Raw genomic sequence first — 27336 nt, forward strand, 5'->3', positions numbered from 1 at the left:
AAATGTATTTTAAGAGTTCTATATTGGAGTATTTTATCAAACAGAATTATCACTTCCTAATTGAATTCTAGGGAAAAACAGCTATGAGTCATGCATAATTTTTTACTTTTAGTTTTTTCTAAATGTTATCATCAACTTTGGATAGTGTATATAATATAGGAATTTGTGTTTACAAATTAATGTATTTTTGAAAATACCTGCAAAAAATTTTGTATTTTTTCCAGAAGGTATTTTTCTGCTACCACTAGGGGTTGCTCAGCTTCTTTCCTCTGATGAATAGTTTCAAAATGTAAATATTTATACTTCAGACATTTGGACTTGCTTTCTTGAAATTGCATGCTTTGGACTCTGATTAGAAAAATAGTCAAGAAAGCTATTGACCATGTTCTAAGGCCTGAGTTTTGGAAGTTTAATACTTGGATTGTGCTGATGGCTGGCATGGATGTGCATTGTGACGTCCTGTATTGTGAAATAGTATTTGTAAGACTCTTATTAATAAAATTTATAATTTGTAATGATTTAGAATACTCTTACTGAAATCAATATACCTCAGTGGTCTTGATACTACCTGTTGTCCAAAGTAATTTCTGAAATTAAAGTATTTCACTGTGCACATGCTTTACAACCCAGCCATCCATTGAGATCCTTTGACCTCTCTTTGTTTCTGTTTTTACAGGCCCAACAGGATTATAAAGATTCCTAAAATTCTTTACTTTCCTACAGGGCAATAAAGTTCTATGTGAACCTTAACCAGTAGATTTGTTGTGTTGCCTGCTTTACATCTCTAAATATTTGTACAGATTCATCGGTAAGCCAAGGGTTTTAGTGGCTTTTACCATTTTCCAAAATTATTTTGTGTTAAGTATTGAGAACAGTAGATTTTATTTCGTGCAATAGTTTCATCCAAGCCACTACATCAAGTTACTGTTTTATGTTCATGAATATGTTCCATTTTGAAGAATTTAATATTGCTAACTTCATTCACAAATAAAGGTTTTTTCTCTCCATCCTTTCCTGGTTTTATGCATGCATGCATAAATCCTTTAAGGTGGAGCTAGTACCATGGTCTTTAGCTAAAGGTGCATGCAGCTTTTAACCAAATGACATTAGACCCAAGGTGCTCAACATTTTTTCGAACTGTTAACTCCTTATGTTGAAATTTTCCATTTCTGGTACCTGTCTTGGACTGATAATTTAGAAAATTTCCACTAAATGGCTCAAATGTGACAAGGAAAAGTATTTTTCAGGTATTTTTTGTCTTCTTCTTTTTGTCACCTCTTCAATTTCATGGCCATGCAACATTATTTTGATCAGTACAATATTTCTAGGCTCTACCAGAAAAAAATGCCTGAATTTAACTGGTAGTATTAAATTTTATGTCTATAGTTTCATTTTTAAACAAAGTGCTTGGAAGTAAGAGTTAATTCAAGAGAAAATAGGTGTAGATTATCACATGGAGATTGTATTTTCCTATTTCCTCCTTTATATGACCATAATTAGGTTACTCAAGCGGTATCTGTGAAATCTGAATTTAGATCCCTTTCAGGCTGATTTGAAGCAGTATTTTTACCTTGGTTTGCTGTTTATTCTGAGAATAAAAATGTGCAGCCATTGAAGTACTCAGTACGACTTTTTTTATGGATACCATTCCCCTTGGAAGAAAATACTTCAATATTTATTGAAATAGGAATGGAACACCAGTATCATTCCTCAGAATTTGCCATCCAAAATATATTATGTCTAATACAGGAAAAATTTGTGTGTGTTTATGCATGTTGCATATAAAGTCACATAATTGTCTGAGAAATGATGAAGAATATTTTCTAAGTGATGTTCCACTGAATGGTCTGGACATCACCTTCCTTGCAGGAGTTCACTTGTAAAGCTGTTAGCTGTTGGTGTTATTGCACTTTTGAGTTTCCCAGTGTCTGTGAAATGGAGATGTTTCAGGTAACTGATGGAAAAACTGTTGTATGACTGGGATGAGTTAACCAAAAGTTCCTTCTGCAAGGGGTGTTGCCAGTCTAATTCTTCAGAGCCATAGGCAAGACCATCATGGAAAAAAGGAGTGCTGTGTACAGAGTCTTTCCCAAGCATCAAAAACCTAGTGAGTGCTCAGGGCTAGTTAGTGGGAAAACAGACTCAGACAAGGATGCTTAGGATAAAATGGCATTGAAGCAGAAGTCAAACTCGATTTTGTAGAGACCATTCAACAACTTGAAATAGGTTTCTACGGTCACCTTAAATCTAGAAATTTTGGCCATTATTTTACTTGTAAATGTGAGTGTTAACATTTTTATGTTGATCATTTAAATTATATGACAGGCCTGGGCGATTTCCTTACTTATTTTCATCTTGGCAGGAGGAGAGGTGTTCAGTTTTCTTTGGCTTTTAACCAATATTGTGACTAACAGCTATCTTCCACATTATTTCAGTAATCCAAAATTCACATGTGCTATAAAGACAAATTGAAATGTATCTCCAGACTAAATTATTTTAGTCCAAATACTCCAACTTGTTTTGATTGTGTATTCCTCAAGAGTAGGTTTTGAGGTTTTGGGGGTGGTTTTTCATAAAATAACTTATTCTAAGCTTGTGCTGTATAAAATCACATGGCAATCTCCATACCTGACCATCTGGAGTTCATTCAACAGTGTCTTTCCTCAGTTCAAAGCCCTTCTTGAATGGGTAATAATGTAGGATTGAAGCTGAAACAGATTTTCAGTACAAAAGAAATTGTTTCAGAGTTAGGCTTAAACATGGATAAGCTTTTGCTTGTGAATACATAATTGTTTGTAATTGTCTGATTGTTGTACATACAGCATAGCTCACAAACCACAGGAACAAGGAAATTGATACTGTCCTTTAATATATACCTATTCTTTTTTTACAAGCATATAGCTTTTTCATAAGAATTGCCATACATATTAATGTGACTTCGTTATGGGGTTTACATTCAGATAGATAGATAGATAGATATGCACTAAAATATTTCTACTATACTTCATGACTGGTTTTGGAAAGATTTGTTTTACTGCAACAGAGTAAGATGTTCATAAATGTATCTGAAAGAAAGGAACAGAGTAAAAAATAGCATCATCAAATCTTTAGTGTACTGCAGTTACATTAAGAGGTTTGCTTGCAGGAAGGGACTGGATGATATAAAGTTTGTGCATATGGATCTACCAGAATGCTGCATTATACTAACATGGTATTATCACTGGTAGTATATATTATGGTCTCAAGGGGATGTTGGAAAATCTATTGATTTCTCATGAAGATTAAAGTATCAATCTCCACAGTAATTTTGCCCCTTTGAAGATGGCAGAGCTGTGTTTTAGGTCTTTTTAAAAAGATAAGACTTTTGTGAATTTTTAAGCAACACAGAATTCAGCTACTTTTTTGTATCCTAGTATTCTGTTTATATCTTAGTATTCTAATGGTGGCCTGGGTAACCAGGAGCCAAATCAATTATTTCATTATTTCTAATATTAATTATTATAAACCTGCAGCAGCACTACTGTAGTATTTAGTAGCTTGAACTTTGCTGGACAGTTTATTCCCAATACTTGCATATCTCTATAAGGAAGTATGGTTCACCGTAAATAAAGTACAAAATAAAGCATCAAACCAAACACCCAAAATTCAGAAGACAAGGATAAGCAAAGAGTAACTGGGACCTCTTTCAGAAGACTGGAAGTTCTTGTAATAAACAAAGAATTTCACTGTTTCAAACAGTGGCAAGATTAAAAAAAATAGCCTTTAAATTTGGTGGCTTATTAGGGGAAGGCAGATGCTTGAAGAAAGCTTGTACAAGTTCTTAAAAATCAAATCTGTGAAGTTCTTAGGAAGAATGTATGTCTTGAAACATATCTGATTGAAAAAAGTTGAATTTGTAAAAGAGGTAACATATAAGTCGCAGAATTTTTTTCAAGTGAAGCATGCAGTGAATGTTGGAAATTACATGGAACTGCCTTATTAGGTAAATTTATTTCTAGAAAGATGTAAATATAAGTATTAGAAAATGCTCTTAGATATATTGTTTAGCCTTCACGTTGCTCTGTATGGAGTCAGCTTTGTACTCAGTGATCCTTGTGGATCCCTTTCAACTCAGAATGTTCCCTGATTCTAAAAGTATTTCTGTATCTGACCATTCGGATTTTCTTACATAAATCCACCTTCTGCCCTGGCTGCTGCTGTGCAGTGTACAACAGTTAGACCATGTTAAAAACTCTTCCATCCTTATAAAGTATACTGCTAAAAGAAAAAGCGATTCTTTTTCACTGACTAAAAAAAAATGTATACTATTTTTTTTTTAAATAAAGAGCTCTGGGAGGGTTCCTCAGCTGAATGAGAGATTATTTTAAAAATTATAATCACACACAGATTCATTCAGGAACTGGGTAATGGTCAAATAGTATTAATCTATTCTTTTTTACTGATGTTATGGCTTCAGTTCATTCAAATCTGTTAACTGTAATCATTAAAATGATTATTAAACTCTAAAGAACTTCTAGAATTCATAGTTCATATCCATGCCCAGTATTTCTATATGACTCTCTGCCTTATCATGGTTTTTATTTGTGCAATCCCATGCTATTGTTGTAAGACAAATTTGCAGGGTAGACGATGCCCGCTCAAACTGAATTTATTAATGGGTTAGAGCAAAAAAAGGGAACGATGCATTATGGTGCACACTGCAGCGCCATTTACTCATTTAACAATTTTAATTGTATTTTTACCTAGCATTATAAATTGCATTCCTGGAACTGAATGACCAGATTAATGTGTGAGAATAACACACCTGGGACAGGGTACCTGAGAAACAGCACTATGAGTACAGAGGTGCTAAAGCAACAGAGAGACATGTTCAGGTGAAAATTTTTCCTACACAATTCTGTACATTTACCTCATTAACATTTACCTACATTACCTTATTAAAACTGAAAATCAGAATGAAACATTGGTATTCGGTGTTCAGATAACTTTTCTTTTAAAATCTTCTGATGGTATGCCTTAGTGATATTGCCTGCATGCCTATGAAATTAGAAACTAGTTCTTTTTATACTGAGAAGTTTGAAACTACATTTCTAGCATCCTGTGATGATATTTCAAATAGGTCCTTTCAAAAACTCATCGATTCATAGATAGGTAGTTTCTGTATTCTTAGCCTGAGAGGAGATCAGGCACTTAGTCATCAGACTGGGAAAGAGAGTGGTGTTGATAATTTTTCTCTGGTCATCCTGTACCTTCAGAGCTTCTTTGGTGGGTTTGGCACAATGGAATGGAACTCTTGTGTAAGGTAAGCACCAAAATCCTTTCACAGTGTCACTTGCTCTCTTGAGTCTATCCAAATCTTCTGAGAAATAAGTATTGTATAGTGCTATGTACATGATGTTTTTCAAACTCATGTAGAAATGAGATTATTAGTTTTGAATGGACTTTCCCATTCCATAGTTGGTAAATTTGAAATGAGTTGTTTAGGTACCTCACTGGCTTTGAAAGTTAGTTTTGCATCTAAATAAGTTCAGTGGTGTCTTTTACTTCCCAGTCAATGTCAAGTGTAACGTGATAAATATACACATATGAAAAGCAAAGAATTTCTGTAAAGAAACCAGTTGAAATTATCAAAAATAGCAAGTAGTGTGAAAGATGTGAGGAGCCTTGGTTTTTAGAATAGGTAGCATTTTTTCAGGATTTTATCTTCAGAAGAGTGATCCTGTTCACATCTTGGAATTGTGAGCAGTCAGCACTTTTGCAGAAAATGTCAAATACGCATGTAGCAGCTCTTTAGTGTAATAGCATTCTGACGGAGTCCTTTGCCAGAAAATTCACTTGTCAGGTTCACTTAAAATCTTACTTGTTGCTATGTTGTTCTTTCATTGGCCTTTTTGAAAGATCTCTTAGGCTCATGTTTTCCCTTTGTTTTAGTGATTTACTAAAATGAAGTTGCTTGACACAGCTGTTCTAAGTCTTAAGACATACAAGTGACCTCTTTAACTCCTCGGAAGTATTCCTTTCTTAGGAATGTGGGTATGTGTGGGTGTTAGATTTCATGCATTATAACATAGGATAATGCAGGCTATAGGCCATACAATAAATGGCACTTATATAACAGGAAAAATGTAAATCCAGTAAATAAAAATATAGTACTCTATCAACGCTTTGTTTTCTTATCATCCTTCTTTAATCTTCTCACTGATTAAATAAAACGAAGTAATTGGGATTTATAGGTTTATTTCCCTGCACTTATTGATCACTAAAAAAGGATAATTGTTGAATGCTTTTTTATTTCTGCAGAAGTACTTCTAATTACACATTTTTATAAGGAAATGGGACATTCATTTGCATTACATGGTACTGTAAAATGGGAAATATGTAAATATTTTAATGAGAATGTTAAGCATCTTTAATGTGTGAAAGGATGAAATTGTATGATGCAACAAAATAAATGTAAATGAACTAAATTTGCATGAACTAAGTAAGAGTGAGTGTGTGTTTAAATGGGAACTCCTTCTTTGTTCTTTAGTTCCTAACATTTCTGGATGTTACCTCAACTGAGATTTTGTTTTCCATGGGGCTTTGCTTTATAAGGAGCATACTTATTTACATAATGTAGGAACAAGTCTATTTTCAACCGCTGCAGCACAGCTACGTAAATTTTTTATTTTAGTTTTTGAAAGTTGGAAATTTTCTTGCACCCTCCAGATTTATCTGCTCAAGTTAACCTGCTATCAAGAGAAGATTTTTAAAACCTATCTTTGCAAAATTTTTCTTCAGTCTGTCATTCGCAAAACACATGTTTTGCTATACAGGTGCAGTTTCCAAATTAGACAAGAAGTAAGCCTGACAGCTGTAATTTCTTTTCACTGTTCTTTTCCCCTTCTGAAAATTTCAAAATTAGTTCTTAAATTTGGCCTGATACAAAGAACTCTGAGTATATGCTTTTTCCTTATTTTGGGAAGTCCAAGCAGAGGTTAACAATAAAATTTTGGCAAAAATAAAGGTTAATAAATAAGTAACAAAGTGCTACTTATTCTTTTTTGTTAGAAGGACACCAGTTTGTTTAGGTTTAGTTTGAAAATGTTCCTTAAAGGGATCTTTCCCTACACTTCCTTCTTTGATCTTCTATTTAGTATCTTTATCTCAGATCATAACTATAATGGAAGACTGCACCAACCTCTAAATATTTAGTGCAAGATAAGATTTAATTCAATAATAAAAAGTCTTTCAGGACTTCCTAAGCTTTTTTTTCTGCAGTTTAATATATTTGTACAGCTATAAAATATACAATATTTAGATATAACAATTTTATTGGAATAAAAAATATTTACTACAAAAATGTGTTATTGTTTGCTAAAGAATTCTGTGTTTGGTGAGTTTTCAAAATGTTAATTCAATGTCATTGCTAGGGGATATATAGTCACTCACCCTAGGTTAACAGATTTTGCTAGTTGAAACATTTTCCATTTATTGCATAAGAGTGCATATCTAATTCAGCTTTTCTTAATTTTTCACACCAATTTTGTCCAACATAAGGTTTAAAATTACTTTGCTGCTGAGTTTTGTGAAAGTGAACTTCCAGGCAAGAGTGTGTGAGACTGAAAATTGTCAATATGCTTTTTTCCTTTATGTTCATGTGTATTTTGAAGGCTTGTACTTAACAAAGCATGAATTTCAACCATGTCAGCATCTCAGTGCTTTGATAGAGGAGTAATAGTGAAGTAAACATTTGTATAGTACATGCACACAGCTGTCCTGAAACTGTGTTTCAGGTGCCAGTTGCTTTATTCATGACTTCATTAAAATTTAATGAAAAGGTTGGGGAACTGGATGAATCCCTTATGCCCTGGGACTTGATCTGTCCTCATAGAATAGGAGATATTTTCTTCTTTCCGAAAGACCTGAAGAAGGAGTTTCACTGGGGGGAGTTGTTAATCACTGTGCTTATGATAACCAAGAGACTTTTCTGTGTTTGCCATGACAAGGCTTAATTCCTCATCGCTTGTGGCACTTTCTGTGAAAATAAATATACTCAGTCTAGTAATATGGAAAAGCTGCAGTTTGGGGTAGAAACCCTATCAAACCTTCATTTTCATGGATTTTCTTTCAATTTATAACTCAAGTACCCTTACAGAGGATGAAAACCACCCAGTCTCACAGGGAAATTGAGAAACTGTACTGTTGTTCAGATAAATTTAGTTTCTTTTTTAATATTGCAGATTTATATATAATTTATGATTAAATTTGTTGAACTATGCTGCTCTCTCCTCTGGATTTCTTCCCAAATTATGTCATTTTCTTTTGCAATTTAACCCAGGTACATTTTGACTTGATGGAAACACGCATGGAGATATGACCCCAAGTCACAAAAATACTAGGCTCAATATTTATTTGGTCTAATCTCTCATTAATGAAAAATTATTATCAGCAAACCACATTTCTGATAAATCTGAGAGTTTGGTTTTGTGCATGTATTTCAGAATTTTCATCAAGAAATCAAAGAAACAGATGATTCAGAAAGTCTGATGAGCCTTGACAGTCTTGAGGCTGGAGAACAAAATGGAAATTGCACAACACAGAGTGAATCATCTTTTACCACACAGTGTGACTGTGCCCTGTATGATCCAGAAAAATGCCAGACTAGGAATAATGGTTTACTTCATACAGATCAAAGTACTTTTAAAAATGTGCATCTAAATAATTGTCTGAGAAATGTAGATTTGCTACACTACCACAACATACCTATTCATGATCTTTTAGCTAAACATAATGTTCTAACTCCTGCTGAACATGTAAACACTTCAGAAGAGGAATCATCTGCTTCTCACAGATCTGGAAAACAACCTGCAGAATTCTCTGCCTCTGGTAAGCAAAAGAGCTCTGTAACTAAGGAATTTAGTTTTCTGCAAAACATAAAAGACAGAAGAAAGCCATCTTCTGGAACAGCTAGCACATTTGCCACTGGTCATCCTGTTTTCAATCCTAGCAGAGCCTGGGACAGCCCTGATTCTATTCCAGGAGAAAAAATTCAGGATCTGATGCAAGATCAGAGTTTTAAAATGACCCCACAGGAGAGAACTAAATCTATGCAAGCATCCAGTCAACCTATTGCAACATCTGTAATCTTATTTCCTAATCAGGGATGTTCCACTGGCATTCCCAGCAAAGCTGATGTATTACCAAAGGACAAAAACATCAGTACAGGCTTTTTAAAAAATACCTTAGGAAAAATGACTGAAACAAAAGAAGAAAATAATAAATGTATGAATGATATTATATCAGAAACATCTTTATTTCAGGACATACCAAATGCTTCAGTTCTGTTGGAAGTTAAGCAACAGAATAATAAAGAAGGAAAGGGAAATATGGTTGAAGATATGTCACTGTTACCTGATACAGAGTTCAATTCTGGCACTCCTGCACAGGACAAAATCCTGAAAAATAATATTCTTGAAAGAAAAAGAGTGAAGTTATTCAGAAGTATCTTAAAGAAGGGTTCTAAATATGAACCTAGTAATTTCAAAGCTGTGGTTACAGACCATGCGATCAGTTTTGGAACTCAGCTCATGTCATCTATCAGAGACAGTTTAGAACTAGCAAAAATAAAAAAGAAAAGTGCAGAAATTGAAAAATGCAATAGGAAGCTAAAATGGTGTGATGAAATTGACCAGATAATAACAGAAAATAATGAAAAATGCTGTGAAAAAAGCATCAGTGAAATATGTTCTTCAGAACTGCAATGTGTTCAAACTGCAAATAACACTCCTAAGAATAATATAAGTATTGTTGCTCAGCCTTCAAACCTCATGTTCATAAAAAATCATCAGGAAAATTCTTATATGTCAAAACCAAACATTAATACTGAAAAATCAAATAAAGAATACACATCTCAGAATATATTTACATCTACAGGATCCTTTTCTGCAAAGAAAGCTTGGATGGTATTAAAAGATGAGGCAAGTAAACCCCCAGTATGTAGCAATAATGCTAAAGAAGGTGATCAACTCAAAAATAAGGCAAAAATAACCAGAAGAGCAACATCTGTAAGAGTCCAGTCATGTTTTGTGCCCAAGAAGAGAAAAGGCACTCTGATCCAACTGCAGTCAGCCACTGAAGCCAGCAAGACTCAAAAAGCTCCAGGGAAATACCTCGCACCTCACCCACCTTCCACACCTCTGCCAGGAAACAGAAGTGTTGAGAACACAGCCAGCCCTGGGTGTCAGTCACTGCCGCCTGCCAGCCTGCAAGCTACTGGTGCTAGCAGCAGCTATTTCAATGACAGGCATGTTGTGCCAGCCAGTCAGGTTTTAAAGATGAACAGTGCAGAAATCAGTGAGAATATTGCTGGCTGTGCTGGCTTGGCCACTGCCATCTCTACACCTGACTGCAGCACAGCCAAATACAAACCTTGGGCAAAAAATACTTGTTCTGTAAATAATGTTAAGGCAAGCGCCTGTCAAGATCATTCAGTAACTTGCTCTGAGAGAAGACATGTTAACACAGAAAATAGATTACATCTCCATCATATCCCAGCAGCTGGAAAAACAAGCACCTTCTGTCACGGAGCACATTCTACCCAAGCTCCAAAAGACTCTGCTGCTGGTAAGAGTCATGTTTCTGGGTCTGGGGTGGGGAAATGTTCAGACAAAAGTGTTTTTCAAATACATCACAGGTTTGTTTTCAGTTAAAACATTCAACCTTTTCATCCATTCACACAACACAGCCAGTTTTAACAAGCTTTCACCATTTGTCATTCTCATTTCTATTCTAGTGGTGCCCAGAGGCCTCTCAAACGTCAATCCTCATTTATATATATACATATATATATAAAATAGCTCTCTGCAATATTAAATGAAAAGGTAGTATTTTCCCTGAGATTATATTCATGACTAATGAGCAGATGTGACAGGTGGTCTGAATAATGATATAGGAGGAAGTGACTAAGTTTATATGAGTGAGTTTTACAAGGTAACTAAGAGTGATAGCTTGTTGTCCAACAGTCACTGCCACGTGAGGCTGAAAGAAGTTTAATTCTACTGTTTTTAAAATGCTGACACTCTAAATGCCTACAATTACTGAGACTTAGTCCCAATAATACTATTAAAAGCTGAGCAAAAATTAAAGATTAGTTAAAATTAAAGAACTTCTGCCAGGCAAATATTGCTCTGAAGCAAGGTATATCTGATTTAAAAGAATTTTAAGAAATTTGAGGAACAATCCTGCATTTTATTAAAAATTAACCTTGGGAACAATATGAGGCACAAATTGGTTAATAAGATACAGGAAAGATGGATAAGAAATATTTGGGAGGATAAACTTTAATCTCCTGGAGTTTACATTTCAATTGACATTTCATGCTTTTTGATTTGCCTTGTTTGTCCCTTGCAGCCTAGCTATATTCTGTGCCTTGGGCACCAATGACATCCTTGAGCTTGTAATTTCTATGTAGTGTGCTGGTTTGCTTTCTACTGAGGGCTGCAGCTGGAGCTCCTGAGAGCTGTAGTCCCTGCTTCAGGTACAAGCAGTACTCCAAACTGCTTTGCATGCTGGGATCACCCCAAGGATTGGCCATAGAACTCAAAGATACTTTCTAACAAAATTATGAATACCCTTAACTTTAACCCCTCCACATTTTTAGTTTTCTCTACAGTAATACAGTTTTAACAGTTTTTACAGTTTTAATGGAGTGATTCAGAACAGCTCTGTTGTGTAAGAGCAGATGCAAGCAGGTGAATATTCTTGGCCTAAAGCAGGGGAGGGAACAGAAAATATTATCTGCTTGTCTGTTCCAGTTCAAAGTCAAACAGATGAGTTTAAGATCTGTGTGACTTAACCTATTTGATTTTACATTGGAAATGAATGAAGACTTGCTTTACCACGCCTTGCCTCCAGCAGAGATTTTTGTCTCCTGATGTCCTTATCTGCACATCAGATCAATGAATCAGGAAATGTCCTGGGTCCAAGTTGTGCGCTACTAACAATGTCTTCACTGCGGCTTTAAATGCTACATTCCTCCACTCTTTTAGAGAAGGGCTGAGTAACTGCCTTTTAAATCTTATGTGGGTTACCCTCTCTCAGTATCTGCTTATAGTTTGTGTTTTGAAAGTCTTCTTTATTTTAAATACGCTGGATAACTCTTACTAACTTTCTGTTATTTGTTCAATTGCCTGCAAATGCACATAGACACCATAGTCTTGTCCTAAAGTGCTTGCAGTGAGACTGAATACTGCACTGCTTTCTAGTAAAATATCTGCTGAGTTCCATGAGGTCTGTGAAGACCCTGTAGAAAATGTGATCTGTTGCAATGCTTTGCCAAATGTACAGAAAGTGAGAACCAGATGAATACAATTGTTGTCCATAGGATCTTAGATTAGTTTGGCTTCCAGGCTTCAAGTTGTATATCTTCTGCCTGGCACATATTATAGCATATTATTCTAGCTGGATATTAGAATTTTTAACACCTTTTTTGTTCAGTCAGTAAAGTCTTTAAAAATGTGTTTAACCTTTATTATGTGATTACTAATATAACAAGAGGGTTCTTTTTTCTTTTTTTTTAATTTTGTCTCATATTTAATATAACATGATCACATTTCCTTTCCTTTTCAGATGTTATTCACCACCATGTATTGTGTTACAATAATTTGTATATAACTAAATGATAATGTTTCAAAGCTAATGTGTCCCATGTTACTATTGATGACAGCAGCCAGATGACTAGTTTCAAATATGTTTCTAGGATCTGTTCTTTTCTTTTTCTATGAGTGGTGAGAATGCTGCTTTAATGTCACTGTAATAACCAGAAAAGAAATAAAATTGTGTTAGAATCAGTGATGCAACTCTCGGTCAAATTATGAACTGCTCATTAAACTGCACATGTAAATATTTATTGTGTAAATAAATAGGTAATTTGTGATCCCAAGTTTAAATCAAGTAACTCCATTTACAAATCTAGTAACTGTGTTTACAAATAAGAATATAGTATCTCCTTGGTATGCAGATTCCTGAGTTGCACATGAAAATGCTAATTTGCACCTCCAGTTTGTATGCATGAAAGTTTAATTAAGAACATAATTTTAATTTTGAAACTTGAGGCTTCCATTTTGAAAATGTATTGCTACACCAGGCAAAACTGAGATAAATTTGAGGTACGGTGTCGAGATTAGATCTCTCTGGCTGAGAGAAAATGCTGCACAGCAGTACTGCCTTTTAAAAATTAACACAAAGATGTATGAATTAATAAGATTAACCACAAAATGCTAAGCTATAGAAATAAGGTTTAAATCCATGACTTTTAAACCTCACAATACCCGTGAGGCCACACCTGGAATACTGTGTTCAGCTCCGGGCTCCTCAGTACGAGAGAGAGATGGACATGCTGGAGAGAGTCTAGCGAAGAGCCACAAAGATGGTAAAGGGACAGGAGCACCTCTGCTATGAGGCAATGCTGAGATGGCTTGGAGTATTCAGCCTGGAGAAGAGAAGGCCTTAGGGAGTCTTACCAATGTCTGTAAATACCTGGAAGAAAGCTGCAGAGAGGACTTTTAGACTTATTAGATTTATAGTGCCCACTGAAAGTACCTCAGCAGTGGGTACAAACTGAATCACAGGAAGTTCCCTCTGAACATCAGGAAACTTTTTTTGTTGTGAGTGACTGAGCACTGGCATAAATTGCCCAGAGACTTTCTTGAGTCTCCATTCTTGGAGTCACTCAAAAGCCATCTGGGCGTGGTCCTGGGCAATGACCTCTATGTAGCCCTGCTAGAGTGGAGGCACTGGACCAGATGGCCTCAGAAGGTCCCTTCCCACCTCTACCATTCTGTGATTTTGTGAATCACGTAAACTTTGTGAACTACTACACGTTTTCTGCACACTACTATGGAATCTTAATGAAAGTTGAATCAATTAACATGTAGATACAACAATTTATCAACAGTGACTTATTGTGCTGGACAGTTAGATTTAAAGATTGTTCTCTAAATGCAGTTTATTTTCTAAAACATCACTTATTTGATATTTTTTTATATCACAGCTCACCTTTCATTCTCCTTTTTACTTGGTAACACCTTGTACCCCAGGACAGACCATCTTTATTTTCTAGGACTCAACATGGGCCTTCACTTAAGCTGCTTATATCCACATCCAAGACAATTTATGGAGATCAGATGTAAATATCTAAATGTGGACAGAGACATTTACAACCCATTCTTAGGTCTTCTACTACTGTATTTATCATGTTGTTTACACATTTTGGTTTACTTATGTCTGCATGTCATTTAAGGTGGTGTTCCTGTTACAAGTCAAAATCAGGTTTTTGGCAACTCTGAAAATGAACACCGAGGTTTTTCAGAATGCAGAAGACAAAGTGTCATCGCTAAAATATGGAAGCCTGCTCATCATGCACAGGTTAATATAAAATACCATAAAAAATAAAAATATTGTTTATCTTCAAAATGGAAGGAGTTTCAGGAGTATCAAAGATTTGTTCATTGTCACATGATTTTGAATCAATGCTCATAGTCAGATTACTGTCATCTTGCTAATGAAGAGAATAAAACCAACTAGAATACATATCTTTATTTGTGTACCATAATATTTTTTTCATTTGAAAACATTTGGTAATACAAAATATTAAAACATGTTCAGAAGGTAGTATAGTTACTTTAAATTATTCTTAAAATACTCTTACAATATTTTTGATAGAATTCATTAAGTGCTGTCCAGCTGAGTCCCATTCAATCTGCATTTGATCCAGTACAAAAGATGAAAAACGTCTCTAAATCTGAGGAAGGTATAGTAACACAACTCACTTCAGTTCTTTGTTATACACAAAGTAGAATGACAGAACATACCCACTGTGTAACACTACTGGTGTCTTTTGGCATCAGTGATTCTAAGTAAGAAAGGGTAATTCTATACAGCAATTTTTTCCTGTAAAGATAAGATATAGCATCATATAGCATGATATTAATGGTTTTATAAGTGCATTACAACATATATTCCATTTTTATTCAATTCCTGGGCTTTTTTAACTGGATGTGTCACATCATATAACTGTAGGATGTGGACAGGTATTGCTAGCTATTATTACATATTTCCATACTCAATAGTACCTACTCTGGTGCCATTTGTAAGATGAATTAGTGTCCTTAATTATTTCATTTTCTAACATATCACATTTCTTGATTTTCCTACCTTTTTCTTCTTTTAAAGTCAATTTTGAGTGTTTCACAGACCTATGGTTATGAAAAAGAGGAGTTTATTTAAATGTTTATTTAAATGAGCCCTTCTCATTTGAAGTTCCCCCTATAGTCTCTTCAGTTTCAGAAAGCACTGCTCAGTTTCTAGTGGCAGAAAAACTAGCAAGTACACCAATTGCAGAGGGTGAAATCCTGGCAGTCATGGACCGTGTGAAGCCAGCCAAACAGCTCTCACTGCTTACAAGGGCTCTGTGTCCAGGCATGAGTACTCTTTCCATAGAAGAACAGAAGATTTTCCAGTCTCTGGATTGTCTGGATCAAAAGCTACAAAGTAAGTTGGATAATAAATATAATGCTGCATCAGTTGATTAAATAACTTTATATTTTGTTGCCATGGATGGTTTTAGATTAAAAAGAGGAATCCTGTAATAGAAATATTTTTGTTAATGTTATTGTTACTGTTATTTACTAAAAGTATCAAACAGTGTATCCAAATCAGGAAACCCTTCTTTAAGTCAATGAATTTAATTTAAAATAATGATAACTTTTTCTTTGTAAAAAATAACTCTAAATGTGATGGGAAGATACCTTCAGATACCTGTTGTTTGTAAGAGATGATTGTCAAAATTGTTCTGTTGAGGTGCATCAGGTGCGTCAGCCTCACTTGGAAATCTGTTACAAAGCCTATCCATCTTCATAGAGTGCAAATTATTGCACTCTATGTCATACAGTTTTGCAAATGTAGTCCTTTAGAATGAAGGGGCTTTTCATTTTCTTACTTCTAATAATTTAGATTGTTCCTCTTCTCCATGAATTCTGAAAGGTTAGAAATAATAAACAAGGAGTTCTGACATTACTGCAGATAAATCTAAATGTATAAATTCACATTATTTGTGCAACCATTTTAAAAATGGCAGACTTACCTAAGTGTACTCTAAACTGTTCTTCCTTTATGCCAGGTGGATTTCTTACCTGCTTTAAACTGGTGCTCTTTATATGAACTCCTCAGTCACAGCTTCCATTTTGCTGAAGAATCTGGGGAAAAAGTCTGTACTTGTTCTAAATAATTTTTTCCCCAGTGATTAATCAGCTAATAGTTTCATTAGTCATCCTATGATATTGCACTTGAAGAACAAACTTACTTCTTGAGTCTCTTGCTAATTTAGGATTTGCTTTGACTGATGTGATCATACAGGTCTTCTATTAAAAATTCACATCAGTTTGGCATAGTTTTGGTATTTTGTGTGCTCCATCCTGTACTTAAAATCAGTGGGAACCTTATGACTTAGTCTCTTCTGCTTGGCTGATTGACTTTTCTATATGATTGGAATAACTGCTTGCCATTTGTGCTCTATGTGGAATTGCCAGCTCTCCTGAATTTTACATTTTCCTTGCACTTTTTTCATATAAAATTTTACATGCCAATTATTTGAGTTGATTAGAATGTGCTTTTTTAAAGTCCACTGATTTCACTTCACTATTCCACTACTATTCCTTCTGGACTGCACTGTTTATGGTCAGGTTACCCAAGTTTACCCCCTTATTGACTGGAATCAAACTAAACCAGGGTTTATTAAATTTCTGCACACTCACACTATCCAGATATTTCTACATTACAGGATGAATACTCTGACTTTGTGGAAAAAGGCTTCAGTTTCCTATAGACTTCAACAACAGAATAAAAGATCTTTGCAAATGTTTCGAAACTTTGGGCAGCTGTAGCTTACAATTCTTGCTCTGTCAAACAGTTGTTCAGAATTTAATTTTATCATAACCTGTGGTTATTGCTTCCAGGCAAATGGAAATTAAAAAATCCATTTTTTTACCAGAAAACTGTTTTCAGTGTGATGTGCTCAGGTTAAGAAAGTAGATATGAAAAGATAAATATGAGCATATAAAATTAAATTTTGTTTTTTAAATTTTTTAAATTTTTGTTACTTAAATGTAAGTAACAGAGAAACTACAAAGAATGGAAAGGTGAATTCAGCAAAAGAACTGGGAGCAAGAATGCTGAAATTTTTGATATGTTAAAAGGAAAACTGTATGAAAAGTACATAGCAAGTACACTGATACAGCAAAGTACAGAAGCAAGTATAGAAGAAACATATCAAGTACAGAAGAAACAGTGAAACAATCCTAGGAATTAACAGATTGCAAATGAAGTAACTGTGAAAGTTAGTGTAATACATACACGTACACGTATGTATCTCAGAAATTTATTTAGCATGCCTAATTATTTGGGGATTAATATTGGTAATAGGAAGCTGGGAAATTTTACAGGTAGACTCACATGCAAGTACTTGTAAGTAACTAAGTGTGTATGACGTACTTGTACGTCATACAAGTACATTGCTTTTCTAAACCCTTATCTTTTTGCATCCCTTCATTTGGCTTTGTTTTCACTGTTACCAAATTGAAAAATTGTGTAGCTTTATATAGGTATTTTTAATGAATAGCAGTCAATCACTAGCCAATCCACATTTGGAATATTTGTTGCTGGAGAGTAGATGGCATTCTTTTCTCTAGCTTTAGATGTCTTTATTGGTACTAAATTTTTCGTTCATATAGTATTTAGATGCAAATTTTAAAAATAGAGGTATGGCCTATACTTCAGCAGCTGTTGGTAGGGGAAATAAAACCAGTGCTATTAAATTACATTTTCACAATCTTCAGAAAGTTTTTAGTTGAACATTTGACTGTGAATCTTATTTTTATTGAAGTATTTTGTTTATTTAATAATCATTATATACTTTAATGCTTTTTTCAGATGTTCAAAAAGCCATTACCAGAAACCCATTTGCTTCACATGTTTTGCAGATAAACAACCCTTAGTAAGTACTTAATTTAAATGTGTTCAGCTTTAATTTCTACAAACTAACCTTATGGATTATTTTATTGTAAAAATATAATTGAAAATACTGATATCAATCTGTTCAGCTGGCTTGCCCTATTTTCTGTTTATGTAAAAAAAAGCCCCAACAAACATGAACTTTATATTACTGTAAACAGGCTTTAACAGTTTATGTCAGACTGCCTCATCCTCTGGCTTCATTTCCATTTTGGTATTTGAAGACATTTGCTAAGTCCAGGAAGTCCCAAGAACTTTTAAGGAACAGTCTTTCAGCAGGGTCCATTTTAAGTATATGTAACTCATAAATAATTTGTAGTTCTTAGCAACGTAGAGAGAAAAGGGATAATTATGCATGGTAGTTCATAACATTATTGCTAATGCAATGAATTCCTACTTTGACCTGAAGATATACAATTTTCTACCAGTGGTAGGCGTTACCTTTTCGTATTTTTTTTTCATGTATTGTAGATCTTGTCATATGGAAACAAAATATGATACCTGGAATGTAAAGAAATGAATAGGCATATGAGTGCCTGAAGTATAAAATTTACTTTTCAAAAGTAAAGTATGCATTCAAAAGTATGATGCAGGAACTAGTTTTTATAATTCTGTATCATCAGTCTTCTATACTCTAAATTCACACTGAATAAAAATTATAGATATGACCATAGACTTAGAAACATAGTATCATACAATTGTTTTGGTTGAAAAAGTTCTCTCAGATCATCAAGTCTAACCATTAACCCAGAAATTAACAGTGCATCCCTAGCCCACATACTGGGCTCATCTGCATGTCTTTTAAATACCTCCAGGGATATGGACACCACCCTAGAGCATGTTTCAATGACTGACAATTTTTTCCATTATAAAAACCATCCTAATATCCAGTCTAAACCTCCCCTGACATAACTGGAGGCTGTTTTCTCTTGTCACTTGTTACCTGGGAGAAGAGACCAACTCCCACGTGGCTGCACCCTGCTTTCAGGCAGTTGCAGAGAGTGATGAGGTTCCCCCTGAGCCTCCTTTTCTCCAGGCTGAACACCCCCAGCTCCCTCAGCTGCTCCTCACAGGATTCATGTACTGGCCCCTTCCCCAGCTCTGTTGCCCTTCCCTGGACACGCTCCAGCCCCTCAATGTCTCTTGCAGTGAGGGGCCCAGAACTGAGCACAGGATTGGAGCTGTGGCCTCAGCAGTGCTGAGTACAAGGGGACCGTCACTGCCCTGCTCCTGCTGGCCACACCCTGGCTGATCCAGGCCAGGATGCCATCGGCCTTCTTGGCCACCTGGGCACACACTGGATCATGTTCAGCTGCTGTTGACCAGCACAGCCAGGTTCTTTTTCCATTTGGTAGCTTCCCAGCCATGCCCCCAGCCTGTAGCACTGCGTGGGGTTGCAATGACTCAGAGGCAGGACCCAGCACTTGGCTTTGCTGAACCTCATACAGTTGGTTTTGACCAACTTTTACCATGGATCCAGCCAGTCCAGATTGCTCTGCAGAGCCACCAGCAGATCAACACTCCAACCCAACTTGGTGTCAGCTGCAAAGTGACTGAGAGTGTATTCATCCCCTAATCCAGATCAGTGATAAAGAACTGGCCCCAGCACCTTAGGAAACCCACTTGTGACTGGATGCCAGCTGGATGTAACTCCAGGCACTACCACTTTCTGGGCTCAGCCAACTTGACAGTGTTTTTACTCTGTGAGGGGTGCATCCAGCCATAAGCAGCCAGTTTTCCAGGAGATTGCTGTGAAAAACTGTGTCAAAGACGTTACTGAAGTCCAGATAAAGAATATGGACAGCCTTTCCTGCATCCACAAAGTGAGTCACCTGGTCATAGAAGGAGATCAGGTCGGTCAAAGAGAACCTGCCTTTCCTATAGCCATGCTGGCTGGGCCTGATACTCTGGTGGTCCTGTACATGCTTTGTGATCACACTCAAGATGATCTGCTTCACGTACTGCATATACTTTACTGGATAAGATGTTACCAAAAATGTTAAAGAAAATACTCTTTTTTCATAAGGCTTTTGCAACTCTCTGAATTTGAGACCGAAACACCCCAGGAAGCATCCCAGCTCCTAAATTCAAAATGATTGCCTGGTTTTGAAGTGAGACTCTGAAAAGACAACTGTGCATCAGTGCCTTTCTTCTGGTGAATGTCAGTAATAGGTGTGACTTGGAACCTCAGCTTCCTTTCTTCTGCCTCCTATCTTATAAATTTAGTTGTTTATGGCTAAACAACTTGTAAAATTTGGGGTTTTTTCTGCACAGTTACCTTTATTGGATCTAAGTGTGTTTTAATAATGCATTTTTGAGCTTTTTCCCTGGTCCTTCATGGTCTTTCCTACATTAAAAAAAAAAAAAAAAAAGGAAACAAAGCTGTTTTCCTGTTTTCCTCACCAATGCATTTCCCTGGCTTTCCGTAGACAGAATTCTTTCTTGGCTGACTGGTCTGCAACAAAGCTTTCTCCCACTAATTCTTTGACAAGATTTTTATTTCATGAATAAGATACAAACACTAGATACTGCTCAGGCTGTCCAGTCTCTGGAACTTTAAGTTCTCTGATGGACATTTAAGACCCTTCTTTGAAACAGGTGTCTAGCTATAGATATACATTCAAATCTCAGCCACTGGTTTGGATTTTTTCTTGATGGTAAGAATGAACTGTCATACAAGTATCCAGCTGCAGAAGAAGTACAGATGAATAAGATCAAATCTACTGGAAGAAACAATGGGGCTTTAAATTTTTACTTCACCAAGAGAACAACCTGTTTTAGCTCTCCTTGTTTCAGAGCATCCAGATAAAACATGGATATTTACTCAGTAATTTTTGTGAAGGACCTTGTCCTCTGTAATACCAACCTCTAAATCCATATGAAGGTATGTAGTTGTTTATAGAATGGAAAACAGATCACATGATACCATCAAATTATGTTTCTTGAATGTTATACATAATCACATTTCTGTTTATATACATGCATATCTCATTATATTCTGTTTTATTATAGAGTATTCAGCAATACATGTCCTCCTCTTGGGTGAGCCCTGCAATAGCCTCAGCAGTACCAGAGTACCTCCAGCTGGCAACCCACTGCAATTGTACAGGAGACACTGACATTATCTGCTACAGGGTCTTGTGGCTTTATGTACTTTATATGCAGTGTGTATAATGTTTGACAATACAAAATTAGCAACAAAAATAAGAAGAAAGCAGAAACTCAAATAATGAATGTCAATTGACTGGTAAGCATTTTTAAAATAACTAAGTCTATTTTATTCTGTACTTTATTGTAAAATCAATTTTAAAAAAATCCATCTGAATTGTTATGCCAGTTCTGGATTAAAGGCCTTTTGTTAACCAGCATGAAACCTAAATCTGTGATGTTAGTTAATTGCTAAGAAATGGTGAGTTTTAACTTCTTCTTTTTTCACTTCCTCTGCTGTTTTGATAAAAGTAGATAAACATTCATAGAATCATAACATCAGAGAATCATTTCAGTTGGAAGATCATTGAGTTCAACCTGACACTGCAGTGTTTGCCACTAAACCAAGTACGCAGGTGCCACATCCATATCTCTTTTTTTTTGTTGTTGTTGTTAAACAAGCAGAATCAGTTTAGAAATTTAGGCTGCAATTAGCTGCAAGAAGCATTAAAAAGAATTTACAAAATCTCTAGATTTATAGCTCTGTATTAGATGCCTGATTTTCTGTTCATACCTACACAGTAACAATTGTAGGATTTGTCTCGGAGGTTAAGCACTCCTGTACTTCCACCAGAGCTGTGCCTGATCCCCACACAGTGTTACTGCTAGTCTTTGAAACAAAGTGTATGGAAGCTTAGGAGAGCCTTATTTCAGGAGTACACTCAGTGCCATAAGAGTGCAACCAGAGCAACATCTCCCCCTGTTTAGAGACTGGTATTCTATAAATGCAATGCGTCTTGCCAAAAGAAGCTCTTAAATGACCATTTAGCAAAAGTATTTTAAAAACTCTGTTGTTCCCCATCATACCAAGATCATCATCATTGTCTTTAAAAAATGCTGCCATTGCTTAGGAAGGAACCAGCCTTCAAGAAAAAGAGAAGAGGAAAACATGTGCCTATCATAACAATGGACAGTTTCTCAGGGTTTAGATCTACCTACTGGTGCACTGTGTCAGCCAAGACTAAGGTGAACTACATGTAGCAAATAGCAGCTTAAATTTTACAAAGAAGGTTTAGGGAAGGATTGAGTTTTTCAAGAAAATATTGTGAAGAATAGAATAATAAATAATAAATAACCTTTCTTGTCTAGCTAGGCATTACTGCATCTTTGCAGGAAAAATCTGGCTTAAAGGAGCTGACTTCAGTCTGGAGACTGTTAAGATAAACTGTATTTAAACATCAAAATTGCAGAAACTTGGTTTCTTATAACCACTGTTGCCATCTGTTCTGACAGTTCTGCCAGAAAAGGGAAACTATAGCTGAAGTCCACATGCCTAAAGGATGTTGATGTGTGTCAGTACTTACTTGGTCTTTGGTCTCAAATAAATGTAGAATTCCCAGAGAAAGGCATGAAACAAACTAACAAGGAGCATTTTAATTTGGAACTCAAAATTGGTTTGCCCTGAAATACTGAGCCCTTAAATCTCTGTTTGTCAGCAGTCTCCTGTGACATTCCAGTATGGTGAGGATTTCATAATTAAATAGCGGGGGAAGGTTTCCCAACAGAGATTAAGAGAGAGGAAAGCAAATAATCCAAATACCAGAGGCCATGGTAGTGCTAGTCATCAAGTCAGAGAAGCAGCTTAACCAGGTTTCTACTCCAGGGTGGCAGTTTAGGTGGCAAAAGTAAAGCCCATGAGTCAACTTCCTCAATTACCTGAAAACATTCTTTCAAAAGCAGGTGCCTGCATTTACATTTCCAGGAAATTAATTTCAAGTTAGTTTTTTGATTTAGCCTTACAGGCTTAAACTAAGGTAATATTACCTTCAATAAGGTAATAACCTTGTTTCTGAGGTCACTTTGGTTTTTATGACAACAGTGAAGTATGATTTTTGTTTAGGTGTCTAAACAGGGTGACCCTTGGGCATCAGGAATGTGCACTATGAGAGCGGGCCAAGGGGCAGCAGCGGGATTCTGAGCACTTGTGAAAAGCCAGAGCAGAGCCTTATGAGGGTGTCATTGACAAACAGCCTCCTGAGCGCAGACATGTCCAGGAGAATGCCAGGGTTAGAAGAAATGGGCTGATGTTAACACAACTTTTATGCCCCAACAGGGCTTAACAGGGTGTGAAAGCACCCCTACCCTACCAAGGTCTGCCTTTTCCTCCATCACCTGTGTAGCAGCCTCCAATGCTTCCAGGAAGAAAATTATCTACCTCTGTATCTGGGAGGGCACCACAGCAAATAGCCACCATCTACTCCAGCACCTGCATCTAGACTTGAGGATGGCAGGAGCCAATGTACCTGAGGCCTGCCATTGGCATTGGAGACAGAAGTGACAGGCATGACCGTGCTGTGGATGTGAGGGATAGGTGCAGCTACAGACACATGGGGACTGTGACAAGTCCTCAGCACTGACAGGGACAGGCTGGGCTACAGCTGGAGCTGCCATGTGACCTGGGAGTTCTGAACAAGGCTCTGGTTCTCCTTTCTCTTCTGGAACTTTCTTCCAGCCATGGTCATTAGAATTCAGGGCCTTGCCTGTGCTCATTGATAAGGTCTTGGCAGCGGCAAGGGCTGCAGCGGTAATGGGTGGTAAGAGGGGGACTGGGAGAAGTCAGAGACTCTCCTCCTCCAGCCACTGCTCACGGTCAATTTGCTTTCATGGGGAAAAAAAGTATTTTCTTTAGCTACCAGATTCACAGGCTAAAAGAACTGCGCCCTGTGAAGGGGGAAGGCCTTTGCAGAACTCATACTGACACCTGTAAATGATGTTTCAAGCATTTTGAACACTCTGCTTAATTTTGTTCCTTTTTTGAGAAGGAAGCAATTATTTAACATTTTTATTTAGTCTGTATCCAGCAGTTTTTGCTTTATCAGAGGAACAAAAAAAAAAGAAAAAAAGAAGGAAAGAAAAATGGAAAAGAGGAAGAAAAATTGGAAGGGAAGGGAAGGGAAGGGAAGGGAAGGGAAGGGAAGGGAAGGAAGGGAAGGGAAGGGAAGGAAGGGAAGGAAGGGAAGGGAAGGGAAGGGAAGGGAAGGGAAGGGAAGGGAAGGAAGGGAAGGGAAGGGAAGGGAAGGGAAGGGAAGGGAAGGGAGGGAAGGGAAGGGACGGGAAGGGAAGGGAAGGGAAGGGAAGGGAAGGGAAGGGAAGGGAAGGGAAGGGAAGGGAAGGGAAGGGAAGGGAAGGGAAGGGAAGGAAGGGAAGGGCAGGGAAGGGAAGGGAAGGGAAGGGAAGGGCAGGGAAGGGAAGGGAGGAAGGGAAGGGAAGGGAAGGGAAGGGAAGGGAAATTTCTATGCTTTTAATTCAATTTTCAGTAATGTTTTTATTTGATCTTCTTACTTGTGCCATGATAAGACTCTAAAAGATGCTGAATCTCTTGAAGGTTGTCTCATCCTGCAGTTAGGTAAAAATGCCAGTAGAATGGACCACTATCTGTTATTAAATGATCATTCAAGTGTTGTGCCATTAAGCAAACTGAAAAAGTGAAAACATATATTTCTAAAAAAGGAAATGCTGCTGAAATAATTCATATCCAGAGTTTTCATCAAAGAAAAAACCCTACAGTTCAAATATTTCTGTTTATATTTTAAAGTTTGACTTTTCATTTCAAAATAAGATTTTAATAAGATTAGTCAAAAGCTCTATGAAGGGTTTTGTTTCACGTTGACTTAAATATTTGGTAATTTCTTGCCCGTGGAAATTATTTCCCTTTCTGATTTCTCAGTTTGGCCATCAAATAAAAAGCAAAACTTACACAATCTATTCAAGAGGTCTGAACTCTGTTCTTAGCTGTAGGCAAAGGGCTTGGCACTGGGGAACACGGCCTTCAGAGGTCGCTCAGTCAGAGTGCTGGTGTTATTCTCTTGTGGTTATTCACAGATTTCTGTGTTGTCCAGTCAGCACATGCCCACGGTCTCCCTTTGGAGAACAGAGCTATGCGGGGATATGGGGGTAGGATGATATTTACACAGACCTTTCATGATATTGTTCTTTACAGAAGGCAGAGCTAGGGAGACAGAACACAGGGTGCTAAGGGTGAACCTCTTTCCCTTCCTGTAGAGTGAGTCCTACCAAAGACAAGAGGTGACTTGGCTGGCAGGTTGTGCATTTAGGTTAATTGTTTAACAATCTGCATTTGATGGAGCTAATGAGTGAGCTTGGGATTTCCTAGACAGATTCTAAGCCAGTAAAAAATTAGTAAGTCTTTCCCCATTTTCTTGGATTGCTAGAAAGCTGGATGAAAATGTGAAAGCAATTATGTCCTTCAGAGCTCTTCAAATGACTGTACCATCCACACCCTGTGACTAAGTCCTTCTCTCTGTCTGTCTGAGATTGTCAGAGGGGATGGTTCTTTCTTCTGAAGCAGAATGTGCTGTAAGGTCTCCTGGGATGGCAGAGCCTTCATGCACAAAATGCGCCCTTGCAGACAGAACTAAACCTTCCAACTTAATGATCTTATTACACATATGAGTGTTTGTTTTATAGAGGCATACCGATATATAGGGTATGCATAAACAAATTCATTTTCTTAGTAGTGAGCACTTCTGACAGTGCTTTTTTGTTTTGTTTTTAGACTCCAGGATGTGGCACACTATATTTCATGCTTCTGTGCTGTTACTGCAAAAATACCCTGCTGCAAGCAGGGGTATTTGTCTTCTTTCGAGGGGGGGTTGTGGACCAAATATGGCCCAGGCCTGTTTGATAGTTCTCTCGTAAATGAAATGATGACAATCCTCTTATGACTAGGAAACATTCCAGAGCCAGAGTGTAGGGTTACACAATGGTACAGTGTCTTGCCCCTGATTTATAATTTGAGAAGCAGATTGTGTTCAGACAGAATGTGAGTTGAACAATGAGGTTTCTAGTCCTGATCTCATTAACAGAGATTTATACCAAGAGGCTATTGTATCTTGTTCTTTTGCTTTGCCATGCCAGCAAACATTCATAAGGTTATTTAAAAAAGAAAGCTTCTGTCACACAGTTAGGTCAGAAAGTTCTCAGGAAAATAGCTAGTCACATACAGAGTGGTCTAAATCTTCACTTAGCTGAGGCTTATGTTTCTGGCCTTAATAAGTTTCAGAATGATTACTTGAAACATCATAGTCAAGCCTATTACATGTAAAGATTTCTGGAGGCGTGGCTTAAAATACCTTTTCACATATTTATGTTTGTTCATGGTTGAGTCACTCTAAAATAACTAATATTTGGAAATCATCCATAATTACCAAAAAAGTGTTCTTCCAGTGCAGAAGAACCAACAGAAGATGAAATAACAATAACATCTTGAGAGCTACTTTCCCTCCTGCTGCCCCAGAGCCTCTGAGCTGAGAAACCTGCTCTTTAGTCGACAGCCAAGCAGTCATTGTGCATCCAGAAAATGTACAGCACATTAATTAATTCTTCAGTAATGCTGCCAGACAATTTGACCTGATCACCAGTAGAAAGAAAATGGAGGTTCTTTTCCACACTCACCACGCTAGAAAATAGACTGACCTGTCCGTATGTGCTCACAATGCAGCTCTGAAGCCTGCAGACCAATTCTGCTCTGAGAACCTTGGCAGGAGGCTGTCTTGTAGTGTCACAGCAAGACATAAAGTCATGCAAAGCACAGCAAAATCCAGCATGGCTCTTAGGAGATTAAAGGGCACTGTATCTGGAATACAGGAGGCATCTGGCTTCAAAGTGCCACACAGCTGTCATCACCACTTTCTCATACTCATGTGAAACATGGACAGCTTATCATTATCATGGCATGTGACTTCCCAATTTCACCTGCCCTGACTACTGTGCTGTTGCTGGTATAAATAAGCACACAGCTCTATTAGCCTGTTATTCAAGCCTGTCAAATATCAAGTGCCGTAGCAATACTCTCGTGAGCTGTGTTCTCCCAGACAGCTGATGCACATGTCAGATGAGAGGCCCCTCAACCCCAAATTTGATGGCAGTTTCCACACATTCAGCACCCAAGACTAGGTGAGGAGACAGGGCAGCAGAAACGTGTCAGGCAAACCTTCAGACCGTAGCCAGCTCCACATCAGAGAAAACTGCTGCTAAATAGCATCTCCTGTTGTAAAGAACATGGATTGGCCAGACTGTACATACAGAAACACTCTGCAGTACAGCAGCACAGAGGGCAGT

General features: G+C 37.0%; 1 protein-coding gene and 1 long non-coding RNA gene across 2 annotated transcripts in view; one reads left to right on the forward strand and one right to left on the reverse strand.

Annotated features, from left to right (window-relative positions):
• CEP126 (centrosomal protein 126) overlaps window positions 1-18032 on the forward strand; it is a 34402-nt gene extending 16370 nt beyond the window's left edge. Inside the window, exons 6-10 of the mRNA XM_030233962.2 lie at window positions 8484-10605; window positions 14282-14406; window positions 14704-14791; window positions 15322-15531; window positions 17968-18032. Coding sequence (XP_030089822.2) covers window positions 8484-10605; window positions 14282-14406; window positions 14704-14791; window positions 15322-15531; window positions 17968-18032 — 2610 coding nt within the window. The remainder of the gene's footprint in view (window positions 1-8483; window positions 10606-14281; window positions 14407-14703; window positions 14792-15321; window positions 15532-17967) is intronic.
• On the reverse strand, window positions 15425-26856 carry LOC115484819 (uncharacterized). Its single transcript, XR_003945504.2, has 3 exons — window positions 26692-26856; window positions 18490-18549; window positions 15425-15524 (listed from the first exon to the last, which is right to left on the reverse strand). It is a non-coding gene; the product is annotated as an uncharacterized LOC115484819 (long non-coding RNA).
• Window positions 26857-27336: the final 480 nt, after the last annotated feature.

This window comes from Serinus canaria, chromosome 1, assembly GCF_022539315.1.
Source record: "Serinus canaria isolate serCan28SL12 chromosome 1, serCan2020, whole genome shotgun sequence".
NCBI classification, from domain to species: Eukaryota; Metazoa; Chordata; class Aves; order Passeriformes; family Fringillidae; genus Serinus; species Serinus canaria.